The sequence below is a fragment of the Cherax quadricarinatus genome, chromosome 17, assembly GCF_038502225.1.
Source record: "Cherax quadricarinatus isolate ZL_2023a chromosome 17, ASM3850222v1, whole genome shotgun sequence".
NCBI lineage: Eukaryota > Metazoa > Arthropoda > Malacostraca > Decapoda > Parastacidae > Cherax > Cherax quadricarinatus.
In genome coordinates, this window is record NC_091308.1 from 2,934,361 (window position 1) to 2,954,362 (window position 20,002).

A 20,002-nucleotide genomic window follows, 5' to 3' on the forward strand; every position below is an offset into this window, starting at 1 on the left:
GAGGGGTTTGGGATATTGGCAGTTTGGAGGGATATGTTGTGTATCTTTATACGTATATGCTTCTAAACTGTTGTATTCTGAGCACCTCTGCAAAAACAGTGATTATGTGTGAGTGAGGTGAAAATGTTGAATGATTACGAAAGTATTTTCTTTTAGGGAATTTTCTTTCGTTTTGGGTCACCCTGCCTCGGTGGGAGACGGCTGACTTGTTTTATATATATATATATATATATATATATATATATATATATATATATATATATATATATATATATATATATATGTATTGTACGAATTAGTGCAAATGCATGAAGGTGCCAAAAAAAAAGGACCAGCGAAAAGATATCGGTGCGGGAAGAGTAAATGAATAAATAAGAAAGACCTGGAGGTAAACTTCCCAACAAGCCTATCGCCAGAATATGTTTTCTTGTTTCCTTAATGAGATTAAATAAGAGGGAAAAAAATTGTTTCGCCTACACTAACTTCAATATGAAAATATTTATGACCAGGCTGTACATTGATATTTTGGTCTTACCCGGAGGCTTGGTAATGTTGGTGAGTAAATCCTAAGCGGGTGCGGTAACTCAGGTATTGGGGGGGGGGGGAGACACCTGGCGTGTATACCTGCTATCACCGGCTCGGGGAAGCAGGTGTTGAATAATAATGTGTGGAGGATGTACTGGTGAGACCTGCCTGGCCTCACGGGACCTTCCCTCAATCCCACTGTACTCAAGTTTAACAAGCTCTGCCTGCCTGCCTCTCTCTCTCTCTCTCTCTCTCTCTCTCTCTCTCTCTCTCTGACTTAGCTTCCACCACCTTCAAGCATTTTCATGCACGAATTGTTTCAGCTCGTCTGCTCTACGAGGCTTCAAAAGTCATATTCCTTCTTCAGGATTTTCCTCCGATAATCTGCCTTCCCAGTATTCACTCAATATTCCCAGTATTCATTCAATATTCCCAGTATTCACTCAATATCCCCAGTATTCACTCAATATTCCCAGTATTCATTCAATATTCCCAGTATTCACTCAATATCCCCAGTATTCACTCAATATTCCCAGTATTCACTCAATATTCCTAATATTCACTCAATATTTCCAGTATTCAGTCAATATTCCCAGTATTCACTCAATATTTCCAGTATTCACTCAATATTCCCAGTATTCACTCAATATTCCCAGTATTCACTCAATATTCCCAGTATTCACTCAATATTCCCAGTATTCACTCAATATACCCAGTATTCACTCAATATTCCCAGTATTCACTCAATATACCCAGTATTCACTCAATATTCCCAGTATTCACTCAATATACCCAGTATTCACTCAATACTCCCAGTATTCACTCAATACTCCCAGTATTCACTCAATATTCCCATTATTTACTCAATATTCCCAGTATTCACTCAATATACCCAGTATTCACTCAATATTCCCAGTATTCACTCAATATACCCAGTATTCACTCAATATTCCCAGTATTCACTCAATATACCCAGTATTCACTCAATATTCCCAGTATTCACTCAATATTCCCAGTATTCACTCAATATACCCAGTATTCACTCAATACTCCCAGTATTCACTCAATACTCCCAGTATTCACTCAATATTCCCAGTATTCACTCAATACTCCCAGTATTCACTCAATATTCCCATTATTTACTCAATATTCATCCTCCTAACACGCTGCCTGTTACACCGTGTATTCATTTTAGCACGTTACTTTTAACATTTATTTCCCTTAACATGCTGCCTCTAACATATACCTTTACCTTTGAAGAATTTCGAGAGTATGTCTACTCTCTGAGCCCGGCCATGGGCCAGGTTCGTCTGGTGCTCGCCTGGTCAACCAGGCTGTTGCTGCCCGCTGCCCCACATATCCATCACAGCCTGGTTGATCTGGCACCTGGTGAAGATACTTGTCTAGTTTCCTCTTGAAGGCTTCAACACCTGTTCCAGCTGTGTTTCTGATATCTTCTGGATGTTGAAAAGTCTGGGACCCCGGATGTTGATACAGTGTTCCCTTATTGTCCCCACCGCACCCCTGCTCCTCACTGGGTTTATTTTACACTTCCTCCCATATCTCTCACTCCAGTATGTTGTTATGGCAGTGTGCAGATTTGGGACCAAGCCCTCGAGTACCTTCCAGGTATATATTATCATGTACCCCTCTCTCCTCCGCTCCAATGAGTACATGTTCAAGACTTGCAGGCGTTCCCAGTAGTTTAGGTGCTTTATCTTCCTTGCTGTCGTGGCTCAGTGTGAGCGAGTTTTGTATATAGTGCTCCTTTTGAGTTTTTCATTCTTTCCATACCTAAGTAGCTGGAACTTATCACCATTGAACGTCATGTTGTTTTCCACTGTCCACTGGAAAACCCTGTTTATGTCTTCCTGTACTTTTTCAGTGTCCTCTACCGTACTGACTTTAATGCTTATTTTAGTGTCATCTGCAAATGATGATACAAAAGTGTGCCGGGTGTTTTTGTCTATGTCTGGTATGAGGATGAGGAACAGCAGAGGTGCCAGGACAGTGCCTTGGGGCACTGAGCTTTTGACCTCGCTGATGCTGGATCTTGCCCTGTTCACTACTACTTTTTGTGTTCTGTGTGTTAGGAAACCGAAAATCCATCTGCCTACCTTCCCCGTAATGTCCATGGCCTTCATTTTGTGCGCTATCACTCCATGATCGCATTTGTCGAACGCCTTTGCAAAATCTGTGTAAATAACAATAATTTAATAAACAAACACAATGAAATATATTTTTTTTCGTTAGGTTCAGAATGATTATTGTGAAATTATTGCATACACAAATTTTCACTTGTCTTATTCGGCACGATGAGCGTTGCTATTTTAGCCAAAATCGCAAGGATCTGCGCATAATATTTACCGCCGCTACCTTTTCTTCTAGTTCGTCATACACACACACACACACACACACACACACACACACACACACACACACACACACACACACACACACACCCCACCGACTGTTCCCCTCCATCGAGGTATGTGACCAAAAAATAGAAAACACATTCACCATCACTCACTGAGCAGTTATCTTACTAGAAGTGCGCAGACATGACAGTTCCAATGATCTTACAGTTATTACAGTCTTCACCGTCCCACCTCCAGAATTCAAGTCTGACCGATTTCCCGTAAATCCTTTCATACATGTTACCTTGCTTACTCTCCAGCACATCAAGCCATGAAACCAATTGTCTCCTCTCACTCTGCTCTAACACGCTTCACTTAAACCTGCTGAATGTTCAAGCCCTTAACACCCAAAACCTTCTTTCCTCAATCTCTCCACTTCTCTCCGGAACGACCTTCACCCCTTCTCTTCCCACCCTCAATATATGCACCCTCTTGGTCATCCTATTCTGGTGCAGACTTACTAAGTGCTCAAATCACCTCAGCAGCCCTCCTCGGCTCTCTGAATTATACCTCTGGTAACCCCACAGTGTCTTCCAATTTCCACTGTCAGAATTCTCAGCATATTCATATTGAAGCATTTATCCTCCGTTAAGATCATCGGAAAACCTATTTACGTTTTGATACTAATTTGAAAAGAGAGTAAAACCTATTCTGCCACGACTCCCAGCGGGGGATCAGCTTCCTCTCTTCCCGCTCTTGTGTTTCCAGTTATTGATCAAGACTCGCCACTGGATAGTACCTTCATGTCCTGGTCTTGTTTTGCTTGTAAAGTAATAAATACTTAAGCATGATCACACGCATGTGAAAAATACTGGAGGATCAGGTCTCAAACCTACACACTGCCATAACTTACTGGAGTGATTTACTTTGAGTCTACCTGGAGGTTGTTTGGGGGGTCACTGCCCCCGCGGCCCGGTCTACGACCAGGTCTCCCGTTGGATCAAGGCCTAATCAACCAGGCTGTTACGTTGACCCGCGCAATCCTACGTACGAACCACAATGCGGCTGATCGGGTAGTAACTTTAGGTATCTGTCTAATTCCTCTTGACCACAGCCAGGGGCCTGTTGATAATTTTCCCTATGCCAGATGGGAGGCTGTTGAACAATCATGGGCCCCAGACGCTTATTGTGTTTTCTCTTAGTTTACTCATAGCACCCCTGTTTTTTATTGGGAGTATGTTGCACCGTCTGCTTTCATAGAGAGTGATTTCTGTGTGCAGATTTGGGACCAGCCACTCTAGGTTTTACCAGATGTAGATTATGATGTATCTTCTCCCCTGCGTTCCAGGAAGTGCAGGTCAAGGGACTTCAAACGTCCCCAGTAATTAAGGTGCCTGACCGAACTAATACATGCAGTGAAAGTTCTGTATACATTCTTGAGATCTGTCTACGAGAGGAAGTGTAAAATAAATCTTGTGAAAGAAGGGGCACCATGGTCACAATATGTTAACTTTTATGGTCCAACACTCTCCAACCTCCTCCCAGCAGATATCAGAAATATTGCCGAACAAGTGGAGAAGTCTTTAAGAAGAAACTGGATCAGTACCGCCTTCAAGTGCCAGATCAACTAGGCTGTGATGGCTATGTGCGCCAGCGAGCCAGCAACACCCTAGTTGAACCAAGCACCTAACAAGGAATAGTGGCCAAAGGCCGGGCTTATTGGGTAGGAAAGTTCTCGAAATCGGTCACGGGTATGTCACGGGTATATCACACGTATATATGTGGTAACGTTTTATCCGCAAATTCGTGTTAGGGACACTGTGGTTATAACAGAGCAGCGAGATGAAAAGTCGTTTCTGCTGTAGCACTTAAGAGTTGCATAGACCCTTCAGTAATCCTTTTATGTGCTGGAGATCACTTGAGCACCAGCAACTGAGGCAATTTATATCAATGGAGGCTGCAGCTGTGTCCTGGGTCCGCCGCTCAGCGTCCACGTATGTGTCATTATGAGTGAAATTCAGGAAAAATGACTCAAGATGGAAATTTTTTTTAAATGTTTTAATGTTGTGGCTTTTGAAAATTTACGACTAGTGTTCACTGAACCTGTCTTCAAAAGGAAACTTAAGTTTCTCCAAGTTAGTTTAATAGTTAGTTTAATATGTTTATTATGCACCCCATACCCATCCTGTGGGCTGCGTTTCTCCAAGTCAGTCAGTTTTTACCACTCGTGGGTTGTAGCGGCTCCGGTGAAGTGAGTGCTGGAAACACTCTTTAGTGATCAGAGCATCAGCCAGGAGGCCCGGTCTCAGACCGGGCCTCGAGATGCTAAACCTAGGCATTGAAAGAGGTAGACAGAAACATCCGGTAGATATCAGGGGAACTACAACAGTTATTTGATAGGCAGTGTGAGGGTAGATAACTCTGTTTACACTGATAACTAATGTCTTCAGTGAAGGCGCCATGACGTTACTTATCAAGGAACTTACCTGTGTTAATGACCTGTAGCAATATATATATGATGGTGTTCACTCCTCTAAGTGAACACCAAGAATCTCCGATCCTCTGTTTAACTGTAAGATGGAAACGAGAGAGCAGGCGACTTCTGGCAGGAAAATATAGAAGTGTGTCAGAGGAATACCTGTAAAGTTGTAAGCACACACAGTTTTAGAAAACAACGGTGAGAATAGACATGTTGATACAAGATTTCTCAAGGCCATCATCAGAAACCATGGAAGAAAGCCTATACAATCTCTGTTACAAGACCAGGGAGGAAAGATTGATAGTCGAGCCACCGCAGCATTCACAACCGTCAATACGGCTATGAATGTTGCGGTAATACTCGTGAAAGAGGGAGAGAGGAAGACACACACACACAGGTCGAGGAGTGACGCTAACGCTGCCGTTATTGAGCGTCAGGGGAGGGACGGGAAGACATGTTGCAGCGTGACGCTAAAGCTCGCCATTAAAAGGTGCCTTCAATAGGAGAGCACGGAAGTTCAGGGGGAGAGGTTAGGTTAGGTAAGATTCGTCAGGAAACAGGACAAATGTTTCCTGACGCGGGTTTTAGTCAGATGATCCGCTATTGGAGCTTTTTGTCATCTGACCGAGGCCTTCCGCTGGCTTACCGGTCCAGCCGTTTAAAAATTATGGTCATAGTTATAACCATTCAGTTATCGAGGAGAGGGACGCACGCACTCACACACACACACACACACACACACACACACACACACACACACACACACACACACACACACACACACACACACACACACACACACACACACCCGTGTCAAGAAATTAAAGAAAGTGTAAAAGTTGGCAACAAGATTAGTCCCAGAGCTAAGGAGTATGTCCTACGATTAGAGGTTCAGGGAAATCGACCTGTCAACACTGGAGGACAGGAGGGATAGGGATGACATGAGAGGAATTGACAAGGTGGATAGGGACAGGATGTTCCAGAGATGGGACACAGCAACAAGGGGTCACAAATGGAAGCTGAAGACTCAGATGAATCACAGCGATGTTAAGAAGTCTTTCTTCAGTCACTGAGTTGTCAGGAAGTGGAACAGTCTGGGGAGTGATGTAGCGGAGGCAAAATCCATATATATCATTAAGAAGAGGTATGATAAAGCTCATGGAGCAAGGAGAGAGTGAACCTAGTTAGCGACAAATGAAGAGGCGGGGCCAGGAGCTACGAATCGACCCCTTCAGCCACAATTAAGTGAGTACACACACTCACCAGACATTAAAAAAAAAAAACTAACTGCTTGTAATCACTAACTGTCCTCTCCATGATGCATCTCTCTCCCAAGAGATGACTACCAACACATCTTTGACACACACATTTACTCGTTACACATTTAATGAGATTTTACTTCTAGTGTCGTAACTTTTTCTTATGTGACACTGTGTCCGGCTTATCTACATAATAATATATCTCAGCTGCGTAATAATATGGCTTACTCTCGTAATAAGATAGCTTATCTGTGTAAGAATATGGCTTGACTGCGTAATAATACGCAGAGGATTGGATAAAGGGGAAAAAATATAATAAGCTGAGAATATAGTGTTGTAGAACATAGCAACCAGAGAGCAGAGTGTTGGGCAAGATAACACAGCACAAGATAGCAAGATAACACAAAATAAGATAACAGGAAGCCAGAGAACAGTAAAGATGGCAAGATAACAAGAATCAAGACAGCATGATAACAGAACAATATAGCAAGAATCAAGACAGCAAGATAATACAGAGCAGGATAGCAAGAATCAAGACAGCAAGATAACGCAGAACACAATAGCAAGATAACACAGGACAAGATAACAAGATGAGGTGCAAGGAAGGCGAGGGTGCTGTACTCACAATTTGGACCAATGTTTTGTCTCTTGGACTCACACTTAGAGTACAAACACTGGCACAACTGTGAGTACACAAGAAAACAAACACTGACACAACTGTGAGTACAAGAAAACAAACGCTAGTACAAGGTTGTACAAGTATTACAATAAATAAATAAATGAATGACAACGAAGAGTTGAATCCGAATTAATTCTGGTGGCTCAGGGTGTAAGCAAGTAATCTCCGAATCTCTCAAACGCAAACGTTGCCCTTTACAAAGCCCCTTTTTTTTTATGAAAGCAAACAAGGACAATCAGGGTGTGTGTTGCGACACAGTGAGTACAAACACTAGTTGTTTCCTTGTCTTATTCCATCACACAGGATGGGTTTCAACCGTGGTGTTGGGCAAAAAGGACACAAGTGCAACTAATGTGGCATTTTATTGTGGGACCGTTTCGCTCTCCAGGAGCTTTGTCAAGCCGTTACAAAGAATACAGTGACACAGAGGGTATATATAGGTATAGTGAGGTGAAAAGCATAATATAATCGTTGTGGGTAGTAGTAGCACTTGTGGTGGTGGTAATAGTACTTGTGGTGGTAATAATAGTACTTGTAGTAGTAGTAGTAGTAGTAGTAGTTTAAGTACTAGTGATGAATGAGTAGTGGAGATTAGCCTTCTTGATATTGGAAAATGAGAAAGGATATTTATTAAACATTAACTTCATAGAGACGAGCACCTTGATGGTGATGGTAGGCTCTTGATTTCAAGAATTATAGGCACACTACTCACGAAATCGTAATAACACGGCCAGCTGGCCAAGTGGTTAATGCACTGCCTGTGAGTTTTTCAGGACTCACTTGCCATGGATTCGGTCCCCACCCGTTCCCTGATCTGATTACCTATCATTCCCCGGGTTCCACGAAGTTAGCTCTTCCCCACGAGGATGATAATGGGTGGTGGTGGGGATCATCAAAGGATGGAGCAAGGGAGCTGAATGCTGCTTGGCTGCCATCATGTCTCCACTTATACAGTAATGGGACCCAAGTGGTTCATCCCTGAGTGTCTGCAGCAAGACATCAAGTGGAGGGGGCGGCAAGGGGCGCTGAAGGAGGCTTCAGCTGTGTTAAAACCACTTGAAACCCAGGCAACGCAGTACGAACAGCAGCGACAGAAGCAGCAACAACCGTTGCATCAGAAACGTCAACAACAGCACCAGAAAAGCAGCAGCAGCAACAACTAAGGCAGCAGAAGCAGTAACAGCAACAGTAGTAACAGTGGTGAACACAACAGATGCTCCTTCAGCAGCTTTCCTGACCTTGAGCACCTTGTTAACAGCACTCTTATAACTGTCGTCAGAAATAACTGCCGGTGAGGCTAATCATGAAAAACTTTTCCTGATGGTACTGATAGCGGGTAGCAAAGCAAATTACAGTAGGTGTCACGGTCGGCACCTGTGCCTCCTGCAGCTACCACGGCCTTCAACTGTGCCTGCTGCGAGTGCCACGGTCACCATCTGTGCCTACTGCCAGTGCTACGATTACCATCTTTGCAAAAGTTTTAAATATAATCAAGATATCAGGATCATCCGCATACACTTAAGTCCCTTGTATTTTTCCATGTATTTCTCTTGCTTTGACCTCATGAAAGATCCCAGACGCTTTTGAAAAGCACTGCCAACCATTTTCCCATTTCTGAAAGGCATTCTGAAAATTAATTTTCACGAGATTAGTGAGTTATATATATATATATATATATATATATATATATATATATATATATAATATTATATATATATATATATATATATATATATATATATATATATATATATATATATATATATATATATATATTAATAATAATGTGATTAATATAGTTCTCTCCTTAAATCTCCATTCATGTTTGTTATATTGCTGTAACAGCTTTTAAATTTCTTTCAGTGTTCATTTTGCACTCGACGATCTTAGTGTGTTAATCGTGGCTGGATGCCCTCACCACCTTCCTTGCTTCGGTCCTTAGTGCCTCTCTCTCTCTCTCTCTCAGGATCTCTTCGTCTCGTCTTGCTTTAAACTGTCTTCATGAAGTGCCCTTCACCAGGATCAGAGATCAGAGACCAGGTTATGAAGGTGGTGTGCTCTCCTAGTTGTGTTCGCTCGGGCCAAATCTTACCTACCGATTTTCATTTTTTCTTGATGTAAATTTCGTTTTAAAGTAATGTCTGTATGTTTATCCTGTCGTAACTATCCACCTACGCTAGGTTATGATACAGGTATTGCTACCTAGGCCTCCTTATATTCATATCTCCACTGGTAGCGGCATGTTTTCACAGACCAGGCATGTATTCATGCCAGCCTAACTCTCTCCTTCTTCATTCCTACACTCCTTCGTTACTGTGGCGAACAGAAGGACCCGGGTTCGACTCCTCGTCACGGAGAAACTCTGTTGCACCTGTCCGCCTAGCAGTAAAAATAGGTCCATTTGTCTTAGCCGACTGTCGTGGGTGGCATCCAGGAGAAAAATGTGTTTGGAAACTCCAGTCTTTCTGGGATATCAAATATTGTGTAAAAACACACTCCAGTCAGAGTAAGAAAGCACTTCAGTCCTGTACAAAAAACACTCGTAGGTAAAACGTATCAACGTGTCTAATGATTCATTAAAAAACAAATACTCTAACTCGGGTGAACGTGGCTCTCAGCTCACATACAAATATACATCTATAACACACACACATATAGCTTCATATATACTTGTATGAAGACCTGCTTGATGGCCTGATCAAACGGGCTCATAGTTCTATTGGCACGCAGTAGAACGTAACCACTACAACCTGACTAATGGGAAACTAACTTGAGGAACTTATCAAGTAATTTCAGGCATTGAACCATTCATCTACAATTTCAGGAAAGTTTCCTTTGGACGACAGCCAAGGGTCTCTTGGTAATATCCATTATTCATGAAGAGAAGATGTTGAAAAGTCTTGGTTTCTTTACGCTTATTGAGTTATCTCATAGTGTGTTTATTGTATCCCTGCCTCTTATTGCTGGCATTTTGTACCGTCTACCGAGCCCTTGCTCTCGTTTGAGTAATTTCGGTGTGCAGATTTGGCACCAATCCCTCTAGAATTTTCCAGATTTAATGTGTTATACATCTCTCTTGCCTACGTTACAGGGAATGCATTTCGAGGGATTTCAAGCGTTCTCTATAATGCAGGTCCTTGACTGAAAGTGTAAGATCAGTGAAGGTTCTCTGTACCTTCTTTAGACGGCGATTTTGCTTGCTTTGGAAAAGGGACTGTTAGTGCACATTATTCCTATATAGACTGAATAATTGGTTTAAAAAGTATTGGCATTGACAGCTCTTGTTTGGAGCGTTCTTGTTGTCCTATCTATCCTTTTTTCTTGAGGTTTTGACAGTAACACCGTTGGGTTCCTTGAACATAAAATCCTTCGATATTATCACAGTATAATAACCTATGTGACATGTCAAGATATCTTATTAATGAAAATAAGATACCAGATATACTAAGCAAATTTCCTAAATTTGCTTGTAACAGATAAGTGAACTATAGATATGTAGATATAAATCCATATGTATTCCTGTTAACCCTTTGGGGCATAGTTCCTAGGCCTTTTGTGTATCCATATGCTCTCGCGCTACCGTCCACAGGATGGATATGGGGTGCACAATAAACTAGCCACTTCGGTGGCAAAATCTAATCTATATCTCTCACATTCTTTTTCTGTACTAGGGAATGGTTTGAGTTTATTTTCCACAGACAGCCCCACACACACACACACACACACACACACACACACACACACACACACACACACACACACACACACACACACACACACACACACACACACATATACACACACACACACACACACACACACACACACACCTCATACCCTTCTCCACACGTGTCTCACACCTTACACACAAACAAACATTACGCTTGATTAATGTTTAGCAATTCAGCCATCATAAATCTCCATTACGAACGACAAGGCAAGCCATAGTGAATCAGGATGATGGCTGCCTCAGCCCAGTTAATACATCCAATCATCTCACCATTATCATTAAGCATATTACCTTAACAGAGCTTTTCCACAGCAACTCAAAATTGATTTTTTTTATCTGTTTCAGGTAATGAAGCTGACTGACTTGTTGGAGTTAAACGTAAGTGTACACCAACTGCACAGCTTCTTTATCTGTGCCTAACTTAGCTGGTGCACCTGTTCTTAGCTGCTCTACGTATGCTTAGCCGCTCTGTTCTTAGCACGTCCATATGTACACAGCTGTTCTAGGCGATGACCCCCGAAATCGACTTGAGGTAGGTAGACAGTACGTCCCTCTCTTGGTGTCACTATGTTAGGCCTACTTCTCATTCTATCAAGCCTCTTTCAAAAAACTTCCTCCCCTACTCGAAAACCGGATAATGGAATCATATTTTGTTTGGACTGGAGATCTCCTAATCATTTCCCATCGTTCAATACTGAGGGTGTTCTCGTTCATCTCTCATCGTTCAAGATTGAGGGTGTTCTCGTTCATCTCTCATCGTTCAAGATTGAGGGTGTTCTCGTTCATCTCTCATCGTTCAAGATTGAGGGTGTTCTCGTTCATCTCTCATCGTTCAAGATTGAGGGTGTTCTCGTTCACCTCTCATCGTTCAAGATTGAGGGTGTTCTCGTTCATCATCGTTCAAGATTGATCGTTCACCTCTCATCGTTCAAGATTGAGGGTGTTCTCGTTCACCTCTCATCGTTCAAGATTGAGGGTGTTCTCGTTCACCTCTCATCGTTCAAGATTGAGGGTGTTCTCGTTCACCTCTCATCGTTCAAGATTGAGGGTGTTCTCGTTCACCTCTCATCGTTCAAGATTGAGGGTGTTCTCGTTCATCTCCCATCATTCAAGATTGAGGGTGTTCTCGTTCATCTCTCATCGTTCAAGATTGAGGGTGTTCTCGTTCATCTCCCATCGTTCAAGATTGAGGGTGTTCTCGTTCATCTCCCATCGTTCAAGATTGAGGGTGTTCTCGTTCATCTCCCATCGTTCAAGATTGAGGGTGTTCTCGTTCATCTCCCATCGTTCAAGATTGAGGGTGTTCTCGTTCATTTCTCAACGCTCATAACTAGAACTCTAGGTTTGCATTGTCTAGCTTCTTAGCTACCTTGTTACGTGACGGACATATTAGTTCATTTACTATGGTTTGCCCTGTCCTTCATAACAGAGGTATACCTGGAGGTATACCTCCAGGTATACCTGGAGGTATACCTCCAGGTATACCTCCAGGTAGTGTTTGTGATCAAATCACGTAACACGATACCTAAGAACTAGACACTGCAGCCCTAGAACTCTAGTTAAGAGCTAGACAGCGCAAGCCTCGAGTTCTACCCATGAAGGTTTTGCTAAACTCTCGCAATTTTCATTCTCATGATGACATTATTCTTTTCTCATTTTCCAGAACAACCTGTCTGGAAAATACCCAGCTGGATTTCTGGGTTTACCAGCCTGAATTTCTGAGAGATCTAAGCGACATACGAAGCTTATTTTAGCCCAAACTATCTTAAATTTATATTAATTATGTAAACGGGAGGATAGCGTGTGGAAGCGAGGAACACACACACACACACACACACACACACACACACACACACACACACACACACACACACACACACACACACACACACACACGCGCACACACACACACGTCACTTAACTCATTAGTAACAAAATGTAAGACGAGCCAGCTGTAACAAGGAAATGTACTGTATGATCCATAATGGCATCTGAGATTTAGGGAAGCTGTGGGGCTCGGATGATCATGGGGCTCGGATGATCGGATGATTATGGGGCTCGGATGATTATGGGGCTCGGTTAATCAAACTCTGGCTAAGCGTCTTGTCAACAGCCTCGAGAAGAAGTAAATAACACAGGTGACATTGCTGATGTCAGCATGGAAGCTGCTGACGGCATATTGGACTCCCATGAACCTTGATATTGCTACAAGAGAACGGGCGTCAAAATACACAGTGCAAGTTGTTCATTTATACATTCGCATGTGTGTTATTCACTAGTGGCATTAAATAGTTTTATATGAATTAATTTAACGTTGTTTAGTAGTTACAGTGAAGAGCGCTTAGACAAGTTGTCTAAGTTGTCACCCTCCAGGGTAGGTGTGAACATCCCTCCAGGGTAGGTGTGAACAACCCTCCAGGGTAGGTGTGAACAACCCTCCAGGGTAGGTGTGAACAACCCTCCAGGGTAGGTGTGAACAACCCTCCAGGGTAGGTGTGAACACAAATATTAGATGTACAAGTCTTGAAAAAAAATTCAGTAAATAATAATGAATGAAGGATACCAGGTGGAGGTAGTGAGTGCTGCTGAGTGAACAACAGGTGGAGGTAGTGAGTGCTGCTGAGTGAACAACAGGTGGAGGTAGTGAGTGCTGCTGAGTGAACAACAGGTGGAGGTAGTGAGTGCTGCTGAGTGAACAACAGGTGGAGGTAGTGAGTGCTGCTGAGTGAACAACAGGTGGAGGTAGTGAGTGCTGCTGAGTGAACAACAGGTGGAGGCAGTGAGTGCTGCTGAGTGAACAACAGGTGGAGGCAGTGAGTGCTGCTGAGTGAACAACAGGTGGAGGCAGTGAGTGCTGCTGAGGGAACAACAGGTGGAGGCAGTGAGTGCTGCTGAGTGAACAACAGGTGGAGGCAGTGAGTGCTGCTGAGGGAACAACAGGTGGAGGTAGTGAGTGCTGCTGAGGGAACAACAGGTGGAGGCAGTGAGTGCTGCTGAGTGAACAACAGGTGGAGGCAGTGAGTGCTGCTGAGTGAACAACAGGTGGAGGTAGTGAGTGCTGCTGAGTGAACAACAGGTGGAGGCAGTGAGTGCTGCTGAGTGAACAGGTGGAGGCAGTGAGTGCTGCTGAGTGAACAACAGGTGGAGGCAGTGAGTGCTGCTGAGTGAACAACAGGTGGAGGCAGTGAGTGCTGCTGAGTGAACAACAGGTGGAGGCAGTGAGTGCTGCTGAGTTAACAACAGGTGGAGGTAGTGAGTGCTGCTGAGTGAACAACAGGTGGAGGCAGTGAGTGCTGCTGAGTGAACAACAGGTGGAGGTAGTGAGTGCTGCTGAGTGAACAACAGGTGGAGGCAGTCAGTGCTGCTGAGTGAACAACAGGTGGAGGCAGTGAGTGCTGCTGAGGGAACAACAGGTGGAGGTAGTGAGTGCTGCTGAGTGAACAACAGGTGGAGGCAGTGAGTGCTGCTGAGGGAACAACAGGTGGAGGTAGTGAGTGCTGCTGAGTGAACAACAGGTGGAGGCAGTGAGTGCTGCTGAGTGAACAACAGGTGGAGGCAGTGAGTGCTGCTGAGTGAACAACAGGTGGAGGTAGTGAGTGCTGCTGAGTGAACAACAGGTGGAGGCAGTGAGTGCTGCTGAGGGAACAACAGGTGGAGGCAGTGAGTGCTGCTGAGTGAACAGGTGGAGGCAGTGAGTGCTGCTGAGTGAACAACAGGTGGAGGCAGTGAGTGCTGCTGAGTGAAAAACAGGTGGAGGTAGTGAGTGCTGCTGAGTGAACAACAGGTGGAGGCAGTGAGTGCTGCTGAGGGAACAACAGGTGGAGGTAGTGAGTGTTGCTGAGTGAACAACAGGTGGAGGCAGTGAGTGCTGCTGAGTGAACAACAGGTGGAGGCAGTGAGTGCTGCTGAGGGAACAACAGGTGGAGGTAGTGAGTGCTGCTGAGTGAACAACAGGTGGAGGCAGTGAGTGCTGCTGAGGGAACAACAGGTGGAGGTAGTGAGTGCTGCTGAGTGAACAACAGGTGGAGGCAGTGAGTGCTGCTGAGGGAACAACAGGTGGAGGTAGTGAGTGCTGCTGAGTGAACAACAGGTGGAGGCAGTGAGTGCTGCTGAGTGAACAGGTGGAGGCAGTGAGTGCTGCTGAGTGAACAACAGGTGGAGGTAGTGAGTGCTGCTGAGTGAACAACAGGTGGAGGCAGTGAGTGCTGCTGAGTGAACAACAGGTGGAGGCAGTGAGTGCTGCTGAGTGAACAACAGGTGGAGGCAGTGAGTGCTGAGTGAACAACAGGTGGAGGTAGTGAGTGCTGAGTGAACAACAGGTGGAGGTAGTGAGTGCTGCTGAGTGAACAACAGGTGGAGGCAGTGAGTGCTGCTGAGTGAACAACAGGTGGAGGCAGTGAGTGCTGCTGAGTGAACAACAGGTGGAGGCAGTGAGTGCTGCTGAGTGAACAACAGGTGGAGGCAGTGAGTGCTGCTGAGTGAACAACAGGTGGAGGCAGTGAGTGCTGCTGAGTGAACAACAGGTGGAGGCAGTGAGTGCTGCTGAGTGAACAACAGGTGGAGGCAGTGAGTGCTGCTGAGTGAACAACAGGTGGAGGCAGTGAGTGCTGCTGAGTGAACAACAGGTGGAGGTAGTGAGTGCTGCTGAGTGAACAACAGGTGGAGGCAGTGAGTGCTGCTGAGTGAACAACAGGTGGAGGCAGTGAGTGCTGCTGAGTGAACAACAGGTGGAGGCAGTGAGTGCTGCTGAGTGAACAACAGGTGGAGGCAGTGAGTGCTGCTGAGGGAACAACAGGTGGAGGTAGTGAGTGCTGCTGAGTGAACAACAGGTGGAGGCAGTGAGTGCTGCTGAGTGAACAACAGGTGGAGGTAGTGAGTGCTGCTGAGTGAACAACAGGTGGAGGCAGTGAGTGCTGCTGAGGGAACAACAGGTGGAGGCAGTGAGTGCTGCTGAGTGAACAGGTGGAGGCAGTGAGTGCTGCTGAGTGAACAACAGGTGGAGGCAGTGAGTGCTGCTGAGTGAACAACAGGTGGAGGCAGTGAGTGCTGCTGAGTGAACAACAGGTGGAGGCAGTGAGTGCTGCTGAGGGAACAACAGGTGGAGGTAGTGAGTGCTGCTGAGTGAACAACAGGTGGAGGTAGTGAGTGCTGCTGAGTGAACAACAGGTGGAGGCAGTGAGTGCTGCTGAGGGAACAACAGGTGGAGGTAGTGAGTGCTGCTGAGTGAACAACAGGTGGAGGCAGTGAGTGCTGCTGAGGGAACAACAGGTGGAGGTAGTGAGTGCTGCTGAGTGAACAACAGGTGGAGGCAGTGAGTGCTGCTGAGGGAACAACAGGTGGAGGTAGTGAGTGCTGCTGAGTGAACAACAGGTGGAGGCAGTGAGTGCTGCTGAGGGAACAACAGGTGGAGGTAGTGAGTGCTGCTGAGTGAACAACAGGTGGAGGCAGTGAGTGCTGCTGAGTGAACAACAGGTGGAGGCAGTGAGTGCTGCTGAGTGAACAACAGGTGGAGGCAGTGAGTGCTGCTGAGTGAACAACAGGTGGAGGCAGTGAGTGCTGCTGAGGGAACAACAGGTGGAGGCAGTGAGTGCTGCTGAGTGAACAACAGGTGGAGGCAGTGAGTGCTGCTGAGTGAACAACAGGTGGAGGCAGTGAGTGCTGCTGAGGGAACAACAGGTGGAGGTAGTGAGTGCTGCTGAGTGAACAACAGGTGGAGGCAGTGAGTGCTGCTGAGTGAACAACAGGTGGAGGCAGTGAGTGCTGCTGAGTGAACAACAGGTGGAGGTAGTGAGTGCTCCTGAGTGAACAACAGGTGGAGGTAGTGAGTGCTGCTGAGTGAACAACAGGTGGAGGTAGTGAGTGCTCCTGAGTGAACAACAGGTGGAGGTAGTGAGTGCTGCTGAGTGAACAACAGGTGGAGGCAGTGAGTGCAGCTGAGTGAACAACAGGTGGAGGTAGTGAGTGCTGCTCAGTGAACAACAGGTGGAGGTAGTGAGTGCTGCTGAGTGAACAACAGGTGGAGGTAGTGAGTGCTGCTGAGTGAACAACAGGTGGAGGCAGTGAGTGCTGCTGAGTGAACAACACGTGGAGGTAGTGAGTGCTGCTGATTGAACAACAGGTGGAGGTAGTGAGTGCTGCTGAGTGAACAACAGGTGGAGGTAGTGAGTGCTGCTGAGTGAACAACAGGTGGAGGTAGTGAGTGCTGCTGAGTGAACAACAGGTGGAGGTAGTGAGTGCTACTGAGTGAACAACAGGTGGAGGTAGTGAGTGCTGCTGAGTGAACAACAGGTGGAGGTAGTGAGTGCTGCTGAGTGAACAACAGGTGGAGGTAGTGAGTGCTGCTGAGTGAACAACAGGTGGAGGTAGTGAGTGCTGCTGAGTGAACAACAGGCGGAGGTAGTGAGTGCTGCTGAGTGAACAACAGGTGGAGGTAGTGAGTGCTGCTGAGTGAACAACAGGTGGAGGTAGTGAGTGCTGCTGAGTGAACAACAGGTGGAGGTAGTGAGTGCTGCTGAGTGAACAACAGGTGGAGGTAGTGAGTGCTGCTGAGTGAACAACAGGCGGAGGTAGTGAGTGCTGCTGAGTGAACAACAGGCGGAGGTAGTGAGTGCTGCTGAGTGAACAACAGGTGGAGGCAGTGAGTGCTGCTGAGTGAACAACAGGTGGAGGTAGTGAGTGCTGCTGAGTGAACAACAGGTGGAGGTAGTGAGTGCTGCTGAGTGAACAACAGGTGGAGGTAGTGAGTGCTGCTGAGTGAACAACAGGTGGAGGTAGTGAGTGCTGCTGAGTGAACAACAGGTGGAGGTAGTGAGTGCTGCTGAGTGAACAACAGGTGGAGGTAGTGAGTGCTGCTGAGTGAACAACAGGTGGAGGTAGTGAGTGCTGCTGAGTGAACAACAGGTGGAGGTAGTGAGTGCTGCTGAGTGAACAACAGGTGGAGGTAGTGAGTGCTGCTGAGTGAACAACAGGTGGAGGCAGTGAGTGCTGCTGAGTGAACAACAGGTGGAGGCAGTGAGTGCTGCTGAGTGAACAACACCAGTTTGCTCCTTGACCATCAGGGGAGTAGATAGCAAACAAGTTAATATTGCAGGAATTAACAGTACATTAGCTTCATAATAGAAATTATTATGGGAAGAGATGGCTAGAAGGCATCTTTCCCAGAGAAAGAGAGAGAGAGAGGGAGAGAGAGGAGCAGTAGTGAATTTGTATAAGCCTATATTCATGAGCCGAGTCTCACCTCCTGGGCCCCATTTGTCCCTAGACGCTACAGGGTTCGCTCTCTCCTGTCTTCAAGAAGCTAACTGTTCCTCCACTACTCCACTGTCCAGGTTGTTCCACTTCCTGACCTTCATAAGGCAGAAGAAATGCTTCTCAGCATCCCTACGTCTCATCTGTGTTTACAACTTTCATCTGCCCTCGGGTTCCTGTTTCCTGCGTGTGTGTGTGTGTACTCACCTAATTGTGGTTGCAGGGGTCGAGACTCAGCTAGTTTTGTGTGTGTGTGCGTGTGTGTGTGTGTGTGTGTGTGTGTGTGTGTGTGTGTGTGTGTGTGTGTGTGTGTGTGTGTGTGTTTGTGTTTGTGTTTGTGTTTGTGTCTGTCCCTGTGATCTTATTCATCATGATGCCAGTACCATCGTACACGAAGTGGGAGAGAGGGAGGGGGGATGGAAGGAATGAGGGAGGGAGGGAGTAGATCAAGAAGTCTTTAGATAATTTCGAACGTTGGACTTACTGAAAAAAAAAATTGTTCAGAGTCCTATTTAGGGAGTGTATACCAGCCACACCTGCAGCTTCTTAAAGAATATATTTTTCTGGCTGTTCCATTATTTTCCTAATGCTCTCTCTCTCTCTCTCTCTCTCTCTCTCTCTCTCTCTCTCTCTCTCTCTCTCTCTCTCTCTCTCTCTCTCTCTCTCTCTCTCCGCTCACATTTTACAAGATATGAGAGTATTTCCGTGGACACAAAAACCTCTCCAACATTTATGAAAGCTACGTCTCAGCGCTTCCCAACTTTCTTTAAGAAATCCCGGCAGAGAACCAGCTTATATCCGTAGCCAGGTCATCACATCCACTCTCCCATATTTCAGTGTTTTCTCTTGTCGGATTTTTGCTGGTGTTGTCACGACGTTTGATGTATGATGTCATGATGTTTCATGGAAATGCCACTCACCCTCGAACATCTATTGGAATTTCGCATCTTTGAGATGGCTCCTTTTTGCTTCTCAGTGATGTATTGTTGATGCGTGAGCGGTTAGGTGTTCTTGCCTCTAAACTTATCACGTATCTTTGCTGAAGCGAATTCTGACCTTGCTCGTGTTTAACGTATGTTTAAACGAGACCTTGTCTATGGTATATAGCTATTAACAAGTATAACAGCTATCTGTTATATGGCTGTTACCATTATATATATATATATATATATATATATATATATATATATATATATATATATATATATATATATATATATATATATTATATTATTGTGACCACGAAGGATTGGTATTGATCAATAACAACACTGCACTAGCCAAGGACTCGAATCATCCACACCATCGTGTGTCCTTGGGTAGCGAGTACAACATTCAGTTCCCCTTTATGCGCAACTCTTAAGGATCGTATGGTCCAGTGGATTAGGGCGTCATGTGTTTTCGCCCACCATGAGGCAGGCCAAAGCAGCATGGGTTCGAGTCCTTGGCTAGTGCAGTGTTGATATATATATATATATATATATATATATATATATATATATATATATATATATATATATACACGCACGCACACACACACCAGATATTTGCCTGAAGTTGCTATAAGTGGCTCCTGGCTCCGTTGTGCGCATGTATATCTTGCCTTCTGATGCAACGAAGAAATGGTCCTGGATGTCTTTCAAACAACAGATAAGTTTTACCCAGTAAAGGACAAAGGTTTAATCTTCTCTATGTTTAAGGCATATCAACAGTCATAAAGGTTTT

At 45.1% G+C, this 20,002-nt stretch overlaps 1 protein-coding gene across 4 annotated transcripts in view; it reads left to right on the forward strand.

Annotated features, from left to right (window-relative positions):
* The window catches only part of LOC138850970 (fat-like cadherin-related tumor suppressor homolog), a 336,277-nt gene that overhangs the window by 258,000 nt on the left and 58,275 nt on the right, over nt 1-20,002 (forward strand). The window contains exon 4 of one of the 4 annotated variants that reach the window (XM_070085712.1): nt 11,375-11,406. The exons of the other annotated variants lie outside the window; for them this stretch is intronic. Within the exon in view, the coding sequence (XP_069941813.1) occupies nt 11,375-11,391 (17 nt within the window). The 3' untranslated portion in view covers nt 11,392-11,406. Of the gene's footprint in view, nt 1-11,374; nt 11,407-20,002 lie in introns of those variants that run through there. 4 annotated transcript variants of the gene reach the window in all.